At 44.9% G+C, this 20,856-nt stretch overlaps 1 protein-coding gene across 3 annotated transcripts in view; it reads right to left on the bottom strand.

Annotated features, from left to right (window-relative positions):
* The window catches only part of MCC (MCC regulator of Wnt signaling pathway), a 375,394-nt gene that overhangs the window by 83,859 nt on the left and 270,679 nt on the right, over positions 1–20,856 (bottom strand). For all 3 annotated transcript variants that reach the window (XM_087861917.1, XM_045777293.2, XM_045777291.2), the window contains 2 exons: positions 9,930–10,072; positions 1,153–1,295 (listed from right to left, as the gene is read on the bottom strand). In XM_087861917.1, the coding sequence (XP_087718043.1) occupies positions 1,153–1,295; positions 9,930–10,072 (286 nt within the window). The remainder of the gene's footprint in view (positions 1–1,152; positions 1,296–9,929; positions 10,073–20,856) is intronic.

Raw genomic sequence — 20,856 nt, 5'->3', positions numbered from 1 at the left:
CACCTCCTCCTTTAACTGGTTAATTCCTATTTACTCTCCAGCTCTCAGCTATCACTTCCTAGAAGCAGCTCTTCTAGAATCTCAAACGGAATCAAATCCCTTTGATAAACTCTCATGGTGCTATGCTCCTTAATGTTACAGCACTTTCATAATTAATATAACAGTGTACCATATTCAAGTCTCTCTCCCCAAAGAAATTTTAGGTTCTAAGAAATCTACATTATGTTTATGCCTCCTTCTCCTAGCCCTTCTTCTACCTTCCCTACATTTGAACATTTCCTAAGATATGGTGCTCCTCCCTCTTCTGACTCCACACTCTTTTGACCACAGAGATCTCCTTACCTCATAACTTCAAAGCCTTTATCCTCAACCCTAATCTCTCCAAAGATCCAGGTAAGTATCTCCAAGTAGACCAGTGGTTTTGCAACATTTTGTGGGTTGACTGCAGCCCGCAGCAGAAACATTTCATTTTACTTACTTCACACACACATACTCAACAAAGAAGTTTCATGAAGTAATACTGTCATTTTATTTTTTTCCTATTTGATTTCACTTAAAAAATATTTTTCATTTAATCTCAAGACCCACTAACAGGTCATGACCTGCGGTTTTAAAACACCGAACCAAGTATTCCCAGATGGACATTTCTCTACAACCTCAAACAATACATTTATTTCCCAACTCATTGCTCAACCGAACATTCTTACTAAGAACTATGATCATTCTCTTAGTCACTCAGGATCAACAGGTTAGAGTCATTTTGGATTCCTTCTTACCCAACCGCTGCTAAAGCCTGTTGGTTCTTCCACCACAATGTGTTGCCACCCATTCCATCCTTCCCATTCCTGCCATCATAGCTCAGACTTTACTGTAACTTGGAACACTACAACAGACTTTTCAGCTGGTTCCCTATCTCCAGAATTTTCACATAGAAGTAATCTGTGCTTGAATCACAAACATCAGGGCAGAAAGCTCATTCACCTCTTTAGTTTCAACAGAGTAGCACGTACGGGACTCAAATGGCTGTGTTTTCATCTACTCACCAAACTCCTTGACTAATTAAATTTTAATTCAGGCTGCCTCATATTTCTAAGATTACCATTACAATCCAGAAACCAAACTCTGGCTTCGTGCAGTGGTAGGCAGACTCACCCATGTCAGCCGTGACCATGGTGGACTGGTTTTCAGGGATGGAGACAGAGGTCTGGTCTTGGTCCATGCTTCGAGAGTCTTCGTTGACCTCATGTTGACTCTGGCTGAGTTCTGATCGCAGTTCTGAGTACTCATCTTCCTCCCTGAGACAAAAGGAGAGTCAGCCACCACTGACAGACAGAAGACAAATTCCTAGAGAACATGACTTCTAAGGACAAGAAAGACATTCGGAGAGAAAACAGATCTACTCCCCCTCCAACTCTCCTCAGCCATATGGACTAGGACTCTTTCCAGGCCAAATGAATATTCAGTCACCTCTACAGTCCACGGGTGAACCTGAAAGGTTGCTCCTATGTCCACATACATGCCCATATACTGAACAAAATCCACCTAACAGCCTACTAGAAACTTTTTTGCTTTTAAGAGTTTCTGAAGAAATTAGATTTCTTCACCTCGTCAAATTCTGATGGGAAAAACAACCCAAGACCAGAGAACTGGTCTGAGTACTGAGGCTACAGTGAGCAAAATAAGCAGGAGTCTGGTACACAGGAATGTCACATCCTATCACCTGGAGGGTCCCACTGGGGGTCTTTCTCCTTGGAAGAGGATATAAGGAGCTGTTGGGGCTGGAGCTATCAGAAAACCAGCCCCTCACCTGTGCACATCAACCTGGATGCTTTGAGAGGTGTGTCTGGTAAATACCACACTTACTTTCCCTAAAGCAAGTCAGTGGAGTTAGGGGGTAGGAAAAGATGTCGGGGAGAGGAGAAAAATGGACACAGTGGGTGAGTACACACCACTCAGTGGTCTGTTTCCATCAGTCAGCACCTGTAACAGGAAGTCAACACTTAAATGCTGCCATGCTGCATCTGCGCGCACACCCCCGCGCCTTCTCAGCCCTTCACAATCCCTCAACCTTTGGTCCCTGAATTAGCTACGGGCAAGTGAAGGAAGCTTACGATTGTAGTATGTCTTTCAAAGCGCATACATACCTCTTCCTAACACCACTGCCATCACTACACACACACTGGACACGGACACGGAGAGGGCGAAATCAGCCCGCTGCGAAGTATTTATCTTGCAAGTGAGCCAGAAGAGAAAACTGTCAGGGGATTTAATTGAGGCTGCAAAGCCCATGGACGTCTGTGAAGAAAGCCAGGAAGAGAAGTCCTCTTGGCTTGGCATTCACTTGAAGCTGTGGACACCAGGGCGCAGAGAGTCTACAGCCTTGGGTTTGCGGTAGACCAAGATGGTAATGAGGTGACTACTGGAACTGGGGGAAGAGGCAAGTGGCACTTTAAGCTGGGGAGACACAACTATAAATTAGAGAATGTGAAGAACTCTCCAGAGTTCCTCATTCTCTCAAGAAATCAACATCCTCCCAGGGAAGGAATTCAGCTGAGTCCCTCCTTTATAAGGTGTTTTTAATAAAAGCTATCCGGAAATCTGGGGAGACTTTTAACAGATATTAAGCCCCCAGACATGCAAAATATGAATTAGAATGGGAGTGGTAAAGGCAAAAAAATATATAGGTTAATGTTCTATGAATAAGTTAATTATTAGACAGCAGCAAAGCTAACAATAATTAGGTTTAGGAATGAAACAATTATAAAGTACCTTAAGAGTAGCCTTTTTGATCTAGAGGGTAATTGTGCCCTGGTACACCAGCTCTCCCTTCAATCAGCACTTAAAAATCTGATTTTAGTTAACGGGAGGTTTTGTGTATGATGAATAAATTACCTTTGTTACATGGCCAATGTAATCAGCTTCAGCTTGGCTGAGACTGTTTTATAGCCAAGAAAGCCAGATAAATGCTGCTATATCTCTGGTATAAATGGCATTTGCAAAATCGTTAATAGCCACCTTAAACCCTCCTGGCTTGGCAGGTTCCAAAACACATAGGGCCTGCCAAATCTCGTGCCTTGTAAGGAATTACTTCTAGGGATTATTAGGATGAACTTTATACAGCAGTGAACGGGGAAGGGCTAGGAAAAGGAGACTGTTTTTTTTTTTTTTTTAAGGTTTTTTATTTATTTATTTGACAGAGACAGCCAGTGAGAGAGGGAACACAAGCAGGGGGAGTGGGAGAGGAAGAAGCAGGCTCATAGCGGAGGAGCCTGATGTGGGGCTCGATCCCAGAACATCAGGATCATGCCCTGAGCCGAAGGCAGACACTTAACGACTGCGCTACCCAGGCGCCCTGGAAAAGGAGACTGTTGATTGCAGGGGCCATTCCTCACTGAGGTCAGGGCACAGCCTGAAGGACAATCACACTACACTGGAAAGGTCATCTTGGGCAAAAGACTTTCAGGGCCATGAAACGCAAACTAAGGATCCATGGTCAGTGTATTCGAGCACCAAATTAAGAACAGGAAAGCAAAGACCAGATGGATGCTGTCTTCCAGGAGTCAAACGTGTTCACAGCTAATTCTAACCCAAGAAGCATGCTGTGTGGACACAGGAAGAGCGACTGGGGCTGCAGGAGAGAAGTAGTCAGGGAAGACTTTCTAGATGGAGCAGTGCTGCAGAGAAGCCTCTGAATGTGAATGAGAACAGGAACGGAGAGGGATAAGTGGTCGGTATTGCTGAAACCACATGGGGTGCCCAATGGAAACCGTGAGGCTAGAGGGGCACTCAAGCCATTTTGATCAGAAGGTGAACTTACTGTATCGGAGGAGGCAAGTCATTAGAGTTAGACAGGAGAATCAAAATTAAAATGATGAAGTCTAGGAATTCAGGGGATGAAGTGTTGCCAAGCTCTCATATGGAAACACAGAAAACAAGTGGGGGGAAGTGCCGAAGGTCTGTGTTCTTGACTCCAAAGGGAAGGGCAGAGCTGGGCACACATAATTCCTGGTTAAGATTCCTCCTTACGGCATAGAAACAGCTCATGCAAATCAAGTAAATAGTAACGAGAGGCAGAAAGCAACCTTGTGAGATCAGGCAGGGTTCTGTACCACGAAGAAGGAGGTAGAAAAATGGTTAAACTGAACCCACATATTACAGCATGTGTAACCCTTTTGTTTCTCCCATTGACTTTGGTTAAAAAATCCATACAGTTGCACATCCCTATCATCTCCTGAACATCAACACTGGCATCATTCCTAAAAAGAGGCTGGAATCTGGGACTGAGAAAAAACAAAAGCCAATTCTCTCAGGGCCTTTTGTAAGCGGCCGGCCGGTCTGTGATTGCACTGTAGGTAGAGGACTGGTGCTCGGCGCTTTCTCTCTACTCTGTTATTCGGGAGCTCTGGTTCATCCAGAGCAATGGAACGAGAAGGCAAAAGCCTCTATCAGTCCCAGCAGTTTTACAAAAGCAAGAACATGAGGTGTGTTTTCCAGGCTGCTCTGTGCAGCAGGAATCACCTGGCTGGTAAAAATGTCTAGCTAACACCACAGCATCAGCGTCTCAAAGTGACTTCATTGCTTGCTTCCTTCTGCGGTGTATACAGTAACTCTTAGCAAATGGTAACTTATTTCTTCGGGGGGAAAAGGATCTCCCCAAAGAACACCAGCTGCTATTGCTGGAGCTGAGAAGGAAGAAAAGATCCAAGAAGTGATCATTTTAAGCCAAACAAAACAAAACAAACAACCCAGAAGCAAGCTTGATCGACTGATACATGTTGGTAATTATCCCCTACTGTCGTAGTTTCTACAGAATTACAAAGTGCTCAGGTGTTTCTCTTTGGAAGATAAAGACTCACCTCACAGGATTCTAAATGTACCTTCATTCACCTAGGAGCATTTGTGAAGTGCTTCCAAGTTGCTCTTAGACAATGATTCATGTGTGCTAGGAGCTTAACTGACAAAACAAAAAGAAAACGCTCCCAAGGACGCAGGCAGTAGACTGTACCCACCACCTATATAAGTAGGTGAGACCGGCAGAGATCTTAGGGTTCATCAAAGCCAGGATCAATACTTTTAATTTACAAATAAGACGACTGAAGCTTCAAGAGGCTAAGCGATTTACCCAAGATTCTGCAACTAGTGAGCAATACAGCCTCTTTCCTAAATTTAGGACCAATGAAACAACAAATATAGTGATCTAAGGAGATCTGGTGGTTGCTGCTGACGATGATTTTTAAAGATTCCTTCTTATTACAGGCTAGGGGTGAAATGATCTTATCTGAAAAGGGAAGAGTCAATGAAGGGCTAATTCTTTTCCCCACTTTCCAGACCTGAAGCTGAAGTACTATGGAATCAGTAATATTTGATACAAATATTACTGCTTTAGCAACCCCCATGTCTATTCTATGTTGGCATGCACATTCATGCCTTGACACTGGATTGATCTGGGGACAAGACCCAGGTGGACACCTGCCTGCCTTGGCACCTGTCAGTCAACTATGTCCGGCTAACCCAGCCTACCTGACCTGGTGGGGTTTTGTTGAACTACACTCTTCCTGACAAGTAAAGGCAGATTTGCCCTGAAATGCCATCATTCTTTTAAAGAACAAAGATTTTTTAGATACAACGAGGAAATGGATTCCTTTCGATTCTCCTAGAGGCTCTAAAGCAGGAAATCAGTGTTAAGTCCCAATTCTTGCTGCAATTCCACCTCTTATTTTTCCCTCTAGCACAAAGGAAGACAGACTCATCTACGAATCTTTTGGTGAATAACTGGGCAAATGGAAAGGTCAGGCTCGTGGCACAGGTATGAGTTTTTAGAGGCTGGACTACATTAGAGTAGACGGGATTTGCATATTATCTTTGTTGCCAAATTCGCATTGTGCAGACAAAGGAGAAGGGGGAAGTGCCAATGCAGAGGGAGGTATCAGAGAGGAGGGGTCAGTGCTGTAGGGCTGCAGCCATTCGAGGTGAAAGGGGAGGGGAGAGCCCAGGGTAAGAGCCAAGGCTGAAGGCGAATCTTAGGAACAGAAGAAAAGATACAGGGTCCTAGAAGTTCACGAAAAACACACCAGGAAGGAAGATTTGGAAGCAAATCCTGCAGAAAAGGAGCAGAAACAAGAAAAGGTCCCTGGATTTTTCAGTTAAGAAGTCATTAGTGATTTTCAGGGGCGCCTGGGTGGCTCAGTCAGTTAAGTGTCTGCCTTCAGCTCAGTTCATGATCTCAGGGTGGTGGGATCGAGTCCTACAGGGAGCCAGCTTCTTCCTCTGCCTCTGCCCGCCCCCTCTCTTGCTCTCTCGCTCTCACTCTCTCAAATAAATAAATAAAATCTTAAAAAAAAAAAAATCTCCTCAGTAAACAAAAGAGCTCATGTTTAATTTGCTGAGAAATCCACTCCCCCATTTCAAAGTGCGCTACTGATGTATTTTTCCATTTTCCCCATCCCATTATATAATCTCCCCAAGTCAGATGAGCATTAAAAGAAGCCACTCATAACATAGTTAAGTGAAAAAGCATATATTACAAAACATTGTTTGCTACATGATCCAATTTATTTAAAATATTCATGAATACACATACAAAATGTTCAGTGTGTATTCCTGGGAGATGGGATTTAGGGTGCATTAGGCAGGGTTCAGTGAGGAACATGAACTACACTGGGTGGTGCAAGTAGAAGAGATTTAAGTTAGGCAGTCCCACGCTTGCGTAACTGGTGGAAGGACCAGAGAAGTGTGGGTGGAGGCCACCGGGAGCGGTCAGATTTGCCATCCCAGCGGTGGATCCCTCCTCAAAGGTCAGTGAACTGCCACTGCCTTCACACCTGCCCACAGCTCCCGGCTCTGAGGTGCAGGACCTCATGCCCACGAAAGCCTCTGAAACAGCTGCCACCATCATGGCCTGAGGAACGATGGCTCCCACCTCCCTTCCGCTTTCCAACCCACTCAAAGGCACCTCACTGGCAGAACCAAAACTGTCTCCGGAACCCAGCTATTAAGGCAATCTGGGAAGTAGTCCCAAGGTCCAGCCTCTTTGATTCTGGGGAGAGTAGAGAGAAGGGGTGGGAATGGAACCAGGTGCTAGATAACATGTCATCGGCCACCCTCTTTGGCTACCCGACAACCATACACAGCCTCTCTCACACGCTGAAATTTCCAGATTGCAATAGCAATGACACCAAGCTTCTGTAACCATCCCTCATTCAAATGTGAATGGATTCACCTTCTCACCAAAGTGGGAGACCCTGAATCCCATCAGTATGGTAGCCACCGTCAGGCACCCACTTCTCTTCTAGTTCAGTGGCAAGTCCTCGTAGATACCATCTAATCTAACCACCAGATAAGTTTCACCAATACCAGCTCACCTTGTATAATAGGAGAAATTAAGAGGATAAAATAAATTGAATATACACACAACTAAGCACGAAAATATGCACAGTCTAGCCGTCCTTCCTGCAACTGGCCATAAGACTAGAGTTGATGTTTCTAACTTCCTTCTTCCACTAGGAAATCCCTGTTTTCTTAGTGTTTGGCCAGCACCTTAGCTGGTTAGAGTTCTTCACGGAGTGAAATAATTAGCAATCTTTATTCCTGAGGGACCTAGCCCTAAGTATGTATACCCGGCACCCCTCACCTGGGATCAGATTGCTACAGAGTCTGCAAGCAAAGACAGACTAGCTTTATCGGACAGGGAGGCGGAGTACTTCTGTAGGACCGGAGTTTGTAGGCTCTAGGTTTTCTGATTCACTGAAACCTACCAGGTGTCTCGATTCAAATTCTCACCATTTCTTCTTTTCCTATCAATGCTTCATCTTTACCTTAGAGATCTGATGTGGCTGTGAATTCAGCTTATGTTGGAATTAGCCACCTGCAGTGTCTTATTCTTGGCTGTGTTAGCCCTGTGGCTACAGGAGATGGGAGGAGTGTCCTCTAGGGCAGCCACAGAAGGCCCCCATTCTGACTGTGACTTGAGATGAAAGTTTAAAGCTATGAGGCTTTTTTTTTTTTTTTTACTTAAGCAATTTAGTATTGCTTACATATGGCTATATCATAGCTTACTATGATAAACTATTACCGTACTAATTATTTTCCAGCACTTTCAATAAATTCCTAACTCAGGCCCAAACAAAAGTGACAAGAAAGTCTATAAGGTACCAGCATTGTATCGGACTAGTGTGACAATCCATTCTGCACCCCTTAGATTTGCGAGGGCTGTTGGAGTTCCTCCAAGGTGTCTGGCTTCCACCGCACTCAGTCTAGCACAGCATCTCAGGACCTGAGGGCAAACCAATCCCTGGAGTGCTGGGGGCAGGAGACATGCCTTAGCTGAGGAGGTCAGGGGACCAGAAGAGCCTTGTCTTCCTGGCCCACATGTCTGCAAGGCCTGCGGGGAGTCCCCTCAAGGAGGGGGCAGCTCGTTTACATAGTGGAAACTGGCAGAATTTAATGTGACATCTGCACTGAAACGATATCCCTTTAAATAAAAGGCACCAATAAATGTTTATGGTCAAGAAGCTCACTGTATTTTAACATGAAGCAGTTTGGCCATTATATTCAATTTAAACATCCCGAAACTGAGTTTTCCAGGTGACGTGTGGTGCTTTTTTTTCCACAACTCACTGAGCCCATTTGCCCTCACCTTCTCAAGTGCTTCAAAGTGCAACATGTTTTAATGGAAATTACAAATTTGCCAATGTACTCTGTCAGCCTCCTTTAAATCTGCTATAATCATTTCTCTGGTCTGAAAATTCTTCTCTGCTCATGCGTTTCTAACCTACAATCACTTGAAGACCGGGATACAATTTAAAGGCCTTGAGGGTCTAAACTGGAGTATGGAATTTACCGTGTGGCTCCAGTTCAGTGCTAAGTTCCCCATGATTTTCCCCAGAAAACCAGAGGCCCATCAGGACCCTCATCAAATAGCCCTGTCACTCCTCTCTCAGACTTGGAGCAAATGTGCCCGGACAGTCTTCTAACCGGGACTTCTGGAGGGAGAGTTCAAAGCAGTTGCCTCTACGACGGCCCTGATCGCGGCTGGACAAACATTCAGTGAACGAAGCCCTCTTTCTCCATAAAGGTGGGTGACAACCATTTGCTTTCCTCAGGGCTGCTCCCCCAGGACAGGCAGGAAGATCAAAGTTCTCGTCCCCGGCTAAGTCACTCAAAGCAAACCCCTCCTCGGAACAGCAGGGCAGACACACCAATTACATGCTGCACGCAAGAGCCTTAGGGGTTAACTGATTGACAAGGAAAGCAGGGCCCCCGAGTCACTGTCATGGAAAGAATATTAAGTAAAAGCAGAGAGACTGTGGGTTCTAACTCCACCTCTGGCCTCTGCTAACTGAAACTTCAAAGGAATCCCTTAATATTTTTAAGCCCCAGACTTTTTGCCAGTAAAATCATATATCCGATCTTGTTCCCTACCCTAGGAGTTTGTAAGAGGCCACATCGATGTTGGTAAGTCAACTTCGGGTGAGCTCAAGATGTTAGATTATCTCGAAGCAGACGTACTGCTTAGTCCTAAGCCACACTCATAGGTCTCTCAAAATTCCCAGGGGAGGCACACAGCTCGCACATCGAGAGCAGACCTGGTGGATTCGAGAGGTGGTAGGGACACTGGGAGACGGACGGGCACCCTTCAGAACTCGCTCACCAATCATTTCACCCACTTCTGCTTCCACACTCTCATCAGCAAGCTGAGGATTACAGCTCCCAGCCCGGCTACCTTCCAGGGGAGCCCTCATGGTGATCAAGATGAGAACAGAATAGTGGAGGGGAAAGGGCATGGTTAACATGGTAAAGAGCGTTGTTAATAACTGTAAGTCTTAGCTGCAAATAAAACATCATTCTTATTCATCGGGAGGACTTCAGCTCCAAGAGCCAGGTCAGAGCCCAGAGGGGCAGAGAGAAAGGAGCCGCTGGGAGCTCACTACCTGATGGTGGTGCCTTGCAAGCGGTCTATCTTCTTATTGAGCTCAGCAATGATGCTGTGGAGTTCCGTGATGCGCTCCTCGTACCGAAGCGTCGTTCGCTCCTGGACATCCTCATGTTCTCTCATGAGGTGGGACTGCTCACACTGGGTTCAAGAGAACAAGACAGAAGTGCCAATGAGTGGACACACCTATGGAGGGGTGACGCTCAATTTTACGGTCTCAAAGCACCACAACCTCAACGTCGGCCATGCTCCGAATAAACACAGCACGCGCATCAGCCAGGAATCCCCGAAGCCACAACGACAGTTAAATTTTATAATGCGCCCCTCCCCTGCCGCCATGGACAAAGTCTTTGCCTTTGTAGCATTCGTTCTGTCTTTGGGGGGAAGTGCGTCTGCCATTACTGACAATCTCTGTGGCATTATCTAAGTCTCTCGCTTTTCCCTCGCCAGGAAGTAGGCAAGTGGCCCGAGCTGGATCCATCAGATACCTTCTTTTGGGAATACGAATCTTGAGCGAATGGACGTAAGATTGCATGGAGGTCACTCACTTGACTGAGGGGCCTGACACCTAGACCCCCGAGCTTTCCCCCATGTTCCCTTGTCACTGTTCAGTTTTCCTTGTACCGATGCATTCCTTTGTCTTTTAATGAAAAGTTTATTTATTTTTAATTCATTCCCTTTTTTGTTGGCATTGCTGGGGTATGTTTCAGCCACTTTTCAACCAAATAATCCTAAATGGTATGGCAACATTTCTTATCTGGCTGGTTAGCTGCAGGTCTCATTCCTTCCAATTTCCTTTTCTACCAGACTAGGAACTCTGGGAAGGCAGGAGCTGGGTGTTTTCATGATTTAGCCCTAACACCTGGCAAACGGCGTGCTTCACTGTGGTCGACCTAGTAGCGTTATGGAACGAATCACCTGCAATATATCCCCCTGTCAAGGAGACTGCTTTGCAGAAACAATGACAGAAGAAGCTGAGGCGCTTCCCTTGCTCGGCATCTGATGGTCTAACAGGCAGCAGACGCTTTAAAAACATTTTTGTAGCTTGAGTTTAGATGCTAAGGAACCTGTTCATCTCCTTCACTTCTCGGCCCCTCCTCAACGCCCCACCAGTCCCTGTGCATTTAATCTCGTTTGCATAACAATAAAACACTCATCAGTGATGGAACAAGGAAGCTAGCTTCTGTCCCTGTCTACTGCATTCAGCCCTGATTAATTTCCTGTCCAGCAGAGGAATTTTAATTTTGTTTCAGTGAGGCTTTCCTAATGCCAAGAGCCATATGTACTTGCCAGCTTTGCACTTTCAGGGCCGGTGGCAGACGGGCGAGGGTAGACTTCTCACCCACCAAGTTCAATGTCCTCTTCCCTCCCTAAATCTGTTGCCTTCCATGGGGTAACCCAGAAGCCACAGGGCAGGGACAAATGCCTTCAAAGATAAGCAGAACACTACAAGCCCAACTCCATCCTGAAACAGAAGTACGCAGCAAATAAGTCTGCTAAATATGGTGGTATATATCTCGGCTGAGACCACACCTACAAACCACCTTATCAGTATTAATGTAGGGGCTGCTCAGAGCTCCAGGAACAAGATTGGAGACAACGAGGTTGTGGAAGCTGTATCACAGATCTTTGTGAGATGGCTACTGTCAGAGAAACAGTGATGTGAACTTCTGTTCTCAGGGACAACCGGCAACATCAAATTACCTCAAGGTCAAACACACAAGAAGTACCTGGAAACTGAGGCAAGGATAAAGTCACGCCCACAGGGAAGCTGTCCTAAACAGATCAAAACCCTAAGAAGCCACAAATACTCTTTCCATGAAGTTATGCCTTTTCATCCATGACCTACCATATTTTATAAGGAACAACAGAAGTCCACAAAATGACAGTGTGTCAGAGACAATATCTGTCAATAAATGAAAAAGGTTCATATTTCTCTGGAACATACTCACAGCGGAATACAGTTTCTCTCCATCCCTGCAAAATATCTAGGAGCTTTTGCTGTTAATCTTTATTTCCACCTTCAAATTGTGTAAGTGTGTGTGTGTGTGTAAGTGTGTGCGTGTGTGTGTGTGTGCGCACGCACAGTACGTACGTGTCAGTGTAGCTGGCACTCTTATGAAAACCACCAGTTTTAGGTCTTAAAATAATTACAAGATAGGGGCGCCTGGGTGGCACAGCGGTTGAGCATCTGCCTTCAGCTCAGGGCGTGATCCCAGCGTTGTGGGATCGAGCCCCACATCAGGCTCCTCCGCTAGGAGCCTGCTTCTTCCTCTCCCACTCCCCCTGCTTGTGTTCCCTCTCTCGCTGGCTGTCTCTATCTCTGTCGAATAAATAAACAAAATCTTAAAAAAAAAAAAATTACAAGATAATACCCAGCCTGACCTGGATCTCGTTTATGAGATAACTCCTATTGCACGGTCATCTTGCGTGCTCCTCCCCTTTGGTTTTCCATACTCAGCTCTCTAGGGCTACAAATCACTGTGAAACGGGGCGCCCGGGTGGCTCAGTCAGTAAGTGTCTGCCTTCGGCTCAGGTCATGATCCCAGGGTCCTGGGACAGAGTCCCACCTCGGGCTCCCTGCTCAGCACAAAGCCTGCCTCTCCCTCTGCCTGCGGCTCCTCCTGCTTGTGCTCTCTCCCTCTCTCTCCGACAAATAAAATCTTTACTTAAAAAAAAAAATCACTGTGAAATGCTTCCCTTTACAAACTGAACAGCTCTCACTCTCCTTCATCTTTTTTTCAAGATTTTTATTTATTTGAGAGAGAGAGAGAGAGAGGAGGCACACGATGGAACGAGCACCAGCAGGGGGAGGGGCAGCGGGAGAAGCAGACTCCCCACTGAGCCGGAAGCCCAGGGGTGGGGCTCATTTCCAGGGTGCCAGGATCACGACAAGCCAAAGGTGGATGCTTAACAGACTGAGCCAGCCAGGTGCCCCTCACTCTCCTTTAGTTCCCCACTTACAGCTCCTCCTTCACAGTCTTTAGAGGTCAAGAGCCCACCACCACCACCAGGGCAGACCAGAAATTGCAAAATTCACTTAAAAATGAAGATGTGCAAAGATTCATACAAGAAAAAGGCACACGATCTACTGATAATCACCAAGAGCCCTCTGGGCCTCCCTGGTGACTGTTGTGAGCTGCCTAACAGGTAAGATTTGGGTGGGGAGGGGGGTGCCCAGGTTGCCGGCAGAGCAGATGGCCGATGCCCAGATAACAAGAGCATGCTCTCTGGTACTGTACCATCTTCGCCCCTGCTTGTAACTGGGAAGTCTGCCTGGAGGGTATGAGTATGAACAAGAGACAACAGGAAGCCTGATGATTCAGACAGAACAGCACTTGTAGCTAAAAGGAGACAAAAGACTCATAATGTATATTTGGAACTAGGGGTTCATTTGGGAGCAGCAACAAGAATATATCGGAGAAAAAAAATCTGAGCTGAAGGCAAAGATATATGGTTTATGTTCCTATACTTTTTCCATAAGTGTGGTTTCTTAAAATAGTGGAAAGCCTCTATAATTTAATTCTTCCTAAAAATAATAGATATATCTTGATTTTCCATAACATTTAAGATACCGGGCTGAATGCCACACGGTGGGGGTCACTATGACATGTCCTCTGAAGGGAACCGCAGTCACAGCTTCCAGGTGGAATTCTCTGCTGGAGAATAAGAAACGTGGACAGAAATGGAGGGTGGGCCAAGGAGAAATGATAGACCGGTACCCTGGAGATTGTTTACACAGTGAAAAGAGAACACTGGGAAAGAATTATCAAAACGCCCAGCCTCAAGGTGACTGGATGGCTTGAGAAGACACTGCCCAAGCCTCATCTGAACAATTCAACATCCCCTCGAGGTATCACATTAAACACACTTCACCCATCCTCTGCACACTCGTCGTATCCAAAGATAGGTTGAAGCCCTGATCTCCGTGCTGCGGGGCAGGACGAGGTGGAGCAATGGGGCAGGAGAAGACAAGTCATCACCTGCACAAGCCCAAGAACCCAGCAGAACACCCTTGTTCAGCAGCTCCCACTGAACTGCGCAAGACCAACCCCAGGGAAGGGGCACTTGAGTGCAGGAAAAGGGGAAGATGAGTGACGGCCCCCGGGACAGACAAAGCCATGCTGCGCGTGACGGCACGTTCCTGAGCTGGCAAGCTCCCACACGGGCCGGACTGGTCTGTTCAAGTCACGCCCGATCTTATGAGCACACTCTGCTCTCGTGACTGACCCATGCCTCTCACCCCCCTGAGTTTTCATGACCCGTGAGAGCCTTGTTTAGCCTGGGAGGGTCGGTGGTTTTAGGTATTCCGCTGCACAGGGGCACAGGCTAGGTCAAGCTCGGCAGGTATCCCAGTAAAGCCTCAACCGAGACAGTAATACAATGACAACTAAACAGGAAAAAGGAGTAGGACTTCTATGATTACTCCTTAATGTCTGCACACATTTTTTGATTTTTTTTTTAAAGATTTTATTTATTTATTCAACAGAGATAGAGACAGCCAGCGAGAGAGGGAACACAAGCAGGGGGAGTGGGAGAGGAAGAAGCAGGCTCATAGTGGAGGAGCCTGATGTGGGGCTCGATCCCAGAACGCCAGGATCACGCCCTGAGCCAAAGGCAGATGCTTAATGACTGAGCCACCCAGGTGCCCCATTTTTTGATTTTTAAGTTACAAGTTGAAGTACTTTATATACATTAAAAGATGATAGATGTCCACTTTTTTCGTAAGTCATTAACAAAACCCTTTTTCCAATGGCGTTCATTTCTCTCCAGTATGTACACGGGGCTCTGCCAGGACCACCACGTGGGGCGTGCACCCCGTAAGCATCAGCACCCCTGGTAGCCAACAGGGATATTCATGAAGACTCTGGTTCACCTCCATCCATGCACATGGCAGGATAATACTTTCTTTCCCTCTTGAAGCAGATATGGCCACATGACTTGTTTTAGCCAATGAGGTACAAATGAATTTGTATCACTTGTGCCTAGAAGCCTTTAAGAGCTACATTCCCGTCCCTGGCCATGACTGCTGGCAGTGTTGCAGACAGTAGAAGCCCACCAGCTTAGGAGGCTGGTGGAGGACAATGCAGGACAGTTTCCTGCCAGCCCTACTGAGCTCTTAGCAAGAAACAAGAAATAATTTTTTGATATGTTAAGCCACTGAGGTGGCTTTGGGGTTATTTATCACTGCACATTCTGACAATACGACCATTTTACAGATGAAAACAAAACGTAAAGTGACTGATTTGTTATATCCTAGGCAACAAGCAGAACCCTCTGAAAAACCATCTGATCCATGTTTACACCATCAAAGGGTAGATAGGCGCTGTTGTAGCCACGATCCCTCCCCCCCCCCCCCGCCTCCCTCTCGCCCCCCACCCCACCACTCCCTCCCAGCTCCTTGACCTGCAGGCTTGTCCCCGTACCATTTGCCTAAAGATCTCCAGAGGCAGCAGAGTCACCCTCCTTGGTCTCCTTCCCTGACCCAGTGAACTCCTGGAAACACAAACAGTATGCCTTCTAATATCAAATGGAGGTAGAAAACCCAGACAACTCTCTCCTCAACCCCCTGGAGCACCGAAATAGAAAAGTAGACACGAGGGGTTATAAGATGGGGAATTCTCGGTCCCTCCAGTTCCCATCAAGCCAGCTTTAGCTGCCAAAGTCAATTATTCAGCGACAACTTTCTTAACAGGGAGGAATGGCAGCTTCTTCCAGCAAAACTTACAAGTGAGGGATGATTTTCTTCTCCTCGCCATACAGAAATACCCCATATAATTTCAGTTGAACAAAATAAGAAATGGTCTCAAACAACATGCTGCCACTTTTTTCCTATTATCGTAGGGGATTGCATCCAGGGCTCTCCCTCCTCCCAGCCTATATTCAGTTTTTCAGATACCACATTATAGCAAAGGAAGCAAGCCTGTGGTTGCAGCCTCTTGCCTGCCATGAGTTTTTGGAGGTCAGAATCACTAGGATTTCTCCTGCAACTACAATGGTCGGTGTGAAAGGCAAAGAAAAAAAGACTGGGATCAGATATGATGAAATTTTGTTTTTTTTCCTGAATTTCATCTGGCACTTAATATATACTCTGAGCATTTTCCCTAGGTTTCAGTCCCCCTATCATGATGAGGAAGCAACTTTAAAATCTATATAAATACATAGGTCTAGCCACATAAATTGGTGAAATTGCCTATATGCAAAAATGTTTAATAAAAACAATCCGTATCATTCCAACCACCAAGAATATCTTTGCTATTGGTGCAATCCTGGGATAAAGCCATGAGTCAGCCTTGAGACAGACTGGTCTGAGAACCTGAGCCCTTGTTGGAAAAACCCTGTGCAATGTGGTGATGCTAAGGAGCTTTATGGTTTTGTTAATGTTCTTCACTGGGTTTTATCTTACTCCACAGAGGCCACTGATCTTTAATCATCACATTAGTCTCAGCTGTCAAACCTAAGAGCATTCTTGAAAAATGCAATGCCATCATTAATCTCTTAACCCTCTCAACCATCCTGGTGAAGGGGGTCAGCATCACTCCCTTTTAAAATATGCGAAGAAGTCATGCTACTTTCTCAGGGTCACACTGGATTGGTCTCAGTAATAGTACTCAGGGTATTTCCATCCTCATTCTAAGTCCTTGCCCAGGTTCTCCCATGGGGAAGATGGGAGGAACCAGGCCAACTAAACAAAGAGGCCCAGCACAAATGGAAATGCCCTTGATGAGCAAAACAGCTAGTGCAATTTACCAAAGAAAACTAGAAACAAGTAAGAAAGGAATGGAGGACATTCCTGACAAATACATCCAAACTGTACCTTGAAGTATCTCATACAACAAGAAAGCACCAAGAAAGTGCTCTCTCCATTACCTTTAGTGAAAACTATTTATGTTTTCTTCCTAAAAGCCATGAGGTAGGAAATTCAGAAGATCTGCTATCTAAAGATAGAGAGCTTAGAAAGTGTTCTGTATTACCACTGACTGATTTCAAAGGGATTCATAAGCTTGTTTGAGATATATCATTCTATAGCCCTTAAAAAATGCAGCAATTTAAAATTGCTGGAACTAAATAAAGAGCAAAATGCTGAAAGCATCGAACCAGTACTGTATAGAATCTCTGCCAGTTTCCCACAAGGCTGTTCCCCACAAGGCTGTTTAATGTTGGTGCAAATGTATGCATGTGTCTGTGCACCTGTTTGATGGGGATGGTAGGGAGGTTTAAACCAAACGGACCCGTGCATCATGCCCCACCCACTTCCAGAACCCCTCTGGATGCTAAGGGCAGCCTGGGCAGCCTACAAGACAATACAGGATTAGTACAGCTGTGGATCCCCACAAAACCTGGATTCAAATTCTAACTCTTGGTATTTGCAGCCACATAATCTCAGGCAAGATACTCAAATTTCCTAACCCTTTATTTCTTCACTTGTAAAACAGCAATGTTAATAGTACCTGCGCCAGAGGTCATTATGAGAACTCCCTGAGATAAAGCAAGCAGAATGCTCGGCACACTGCCTGGCACAAAAGAGAGCTAAAGAAGTGGTGTGACTATCACCACTGGCATCCGCTAACAGTGGTGCTGTTAATCAAATCCCCCGGGAAGCTGTGAACAGCCTCCAAAATGCCCCCAGTGATCCCTGTATCCCCATTGTGTGATACCCTCTCACTGAGCCTGGGTGCAACCTGTGACTGGCTTCTAACTAATACAATGTGACAAAGGTGATGGGATGGTGCTCGCACGACATTATGTAAGATTCTGTCTTAGCAAACTTGCTCTAGAATCTTGCTTTGCATTGACGGCTTTGAAAAAGCCAACTGTCATGAATCCTACAACCACAAAGAAATAAATTCTGCCAAGGACATGGGTGAGTGGACTCTTCCCTAGTTGAGCCTTCAGATGAGCATTCAGCTCTGGCCAACACCTTGATTGCAAACATACGGAGAACCCAGTTCAGCCATACCTGAGCTCCTGACGCACAGAAGCTGTGAGCTAAGAAATGTGTGTGAAGCCAGTAATTTTGTGGTAACTTATTACACAGCAATAGAAAATGAACACAGAAGCACTTTACCTTCCCCATCACACCTGACCTCGGCTCCTTTACTCAGCTTTTCCCTTCCCATCACTATTCTTAAAACTCTCTTGGCAGGCTGACCTTATGACCATGTATAATGAACCTTTTTTTAATTCAACTAGTTTCAGCGTCACCATCAATAATTACTCAACAGATGTTGAAGCTCTTTTTGATTTTTTTCTGATGAATACAGCCACCATTTACATTTTAGTTTAATCATAGCTCCATAATATTTAGAGAGCTGGTAAACCTTACTAAAGCCACAGAACATAAATTTATGCACGAACTTGCTCTTCCACAATCTGGTCAAGCCTCAAACATGAATCACTCACACAGGAAGCATGGCACTGCCATTTCATTGTTCTTATTTTTTCTTGCATAAATCTCATCTTTATAAAAGGTATGAGACTGGTGAGTCTGACCTTTTTTTATGTTCTCTTTCCTGGGTCCCAGTATCTGAATTGGAAAGGCATCTCCATTGAAAGGAACAGAGAGTAATTTTTAAGTATTTTTGTGTAAGAATACAAACAGGATAGAGTCAATTAATGGCACTATGATGTAAAGAGCCACCAAAAATTATTACATAAGAATGTCTTGACCATAAGTTAAAAGGGAACTAACTCAATCCTTTACTTAGCACAGAAAAAGTTTTCCATTATCCTCTACCATCTTCTGCACAAGTTTCTCTGTCTTTGTAGGCTTAAATTTTAATAAATACCCACCTGGTCATCTTTTAAAAATCCAAGACTACAGTACATGCCAACTTCCAGTTAAGAGCTTTCACAATTTCTTTCTCTTAAAAAAATTCTCACAGGGGCACCTGGGTGGCTCAGTCCATTAAGTGACTGCCTTTGGCTCAGGTCATGATCCCAGGGTCCTGGGATGGAGCCCCGCATTGGGCTCCCTGCTCAGCGGGGAGCCTGCTTCTCCCGCTTCTCCGGGCTCCTGCTCTCTCTCACTATCTGTCTCTCAAATAAACAAAATCTTTAAAAAAAAAAAAAAAATTCTCACTGATAAGAACTATTAACAATGCTTGCCTTTGATGATTGTAAATTAGAAAACAGTCACCTAACACTATTTTATATTTTTCTTTAATACAAAAATAACCACTTCCTTAAAAAAAAAACAAAAAGCCTCATGAAACAAACAAAAAGCATTAAAAATGTTTTAATTCACTGCAGCCCACTACTGAAATACCTTATTGCTGTCTTTCCAGCTTTTCCTATCACATTTTTATTACTTTTATAATCAGAAGGAAAATACTGTAAGTTTTCATCTAAGCAAAAACTAAGTTTTTGTCTGTATAACATCCTACATGAGGAAAGAACACTGGGGACCTTGTCTTGGAGCTGGTGCTAAGCTAGTCATTTGAACTTGGGTAAGCAAGTTGACCGCTCTGGGATGCCTGACAAATGTGGAAGTAGATGATCTCAAGTATAAAGGGTCTTTCCTCCCTACTCAAACAATCTACAATTATGAGACATGAGTTTTCACAACTTTCCACAGGTCATCCGGACCGAGGACTGTGGCAGCCTGGTTTTGAGAGCTCTCTGAAATCCCACATAAAAACAGAGCACCTTATACAGCAGAAACAAATGCCTGGAGACAAGGTATCCTCTTGAACAACAAAATACAAGCAAGTAAGGACAAACCCACACCATCCACAAGCCCAAAAGGGTGTCTGAGTGGGCAGAAGCAGAGGGAAGCAGCAAGGCTGGTGGACTTGAGAACTGGAAAACCCCAACATCAACAGTCAGTACACACAGGAAAGTGAGGAGGGCCAACTGGAAAAGAGTGGCTAGCACTGGGAGGGTTTCTGCCTGAGCTGAGAGTAAATGAGGAAGGGGCCCACAGTAAGACCTGAGAGAGCGAAAGCAGCTGGTCCCTGAGAACACTCAAGATTGGCCCCAGGACTTGCTTCCAGCAGGAAAAACTGCTGACAGTGGGATCAGGATGGAACAGGATGGAGTAACAGAGACAAAGGAAGGGATAGATCCAGATAGAAGTAGGGGAAGGGAACAGAGCCAGGAAGTGTCAGAAAGCAGGCTGTCATATTTTTGACGAAATGAAAACAAGAGAAGACTAAGCTTTATGAACTTATGAAGCCATCTTAAACCCTGCCTCCTAAAAGTTCTGGGAAACTATTTTTCATATAAAAATGAAAAATGGAGAAGTACTGAGGTCAAATTCCATACAAAGTTATAAGAAGGAAGGAAAAAGAGAATATATCCCTATATACCATGAAAGCATGCCCCAAAATGGTACATCCCACTCCCCCAAAAAGCCCAAACAAGGCCTACTATTTCAAAATAAGCTAAAAGACTTTAAGGAAATAAAATGACATAGACATGAAAGAACATAATGCAGAATTAGAAAACTCATATGGTAACAGAACACAGGAAAAATTTAGAAATAAAATAAAAATGCATTTCAGGAATACAAACTAAACTAGAAGGCACATGGGAAGAAATAAACGCAACAAATAATACCCCGAAAGAAACAGAAGATGAGTAACAAACAGGAAAAACCAAGTAAAAAGGGAGAGACAGGATGTGGATAGCGAAACACTGAAAATAGGCAAAAAAGATCTAACATACAAATAATAAGCATCCTTGAAGAAGAAAATCAAAGCAAGAGAACTAATATTAAACACTGTAATTTTTTAAAACTTCCCTGAAATTAAAGGATTAAAAGAAATAATCAAAAGAAAACACAGCAAACCTGAGCATATCAAACCAGATTAAGATTAAGAGTTACCCTAGTAGGGGCGCCTGGCTGGCTCGGTCGGTGGAGCGTGTGAATCTTGGATCTCGGGGTTATGAGTTTCAGCCCCACACTGGGTGTAGAAATTACT

Source organism: Ursus americanus, chromosome 5 (assembly GCF_024610735.1).
Source record: "Ursus americanus isolate L20-20 chromosome 5, mUrsAme1.1.p, whole genome shotgun sequence".
Classification (NCBI taxonomy): domain Eukaryota; kingdom Metazoa; phylum Chordata; class Mammalia; order Carnivora; family Ursidae; genus Ursus; species Ursus americanus.
Note: the sequence above shows the minus strand (reverse complement) of the source record. Positions and strands in the feature narration are given on the sequence as shown.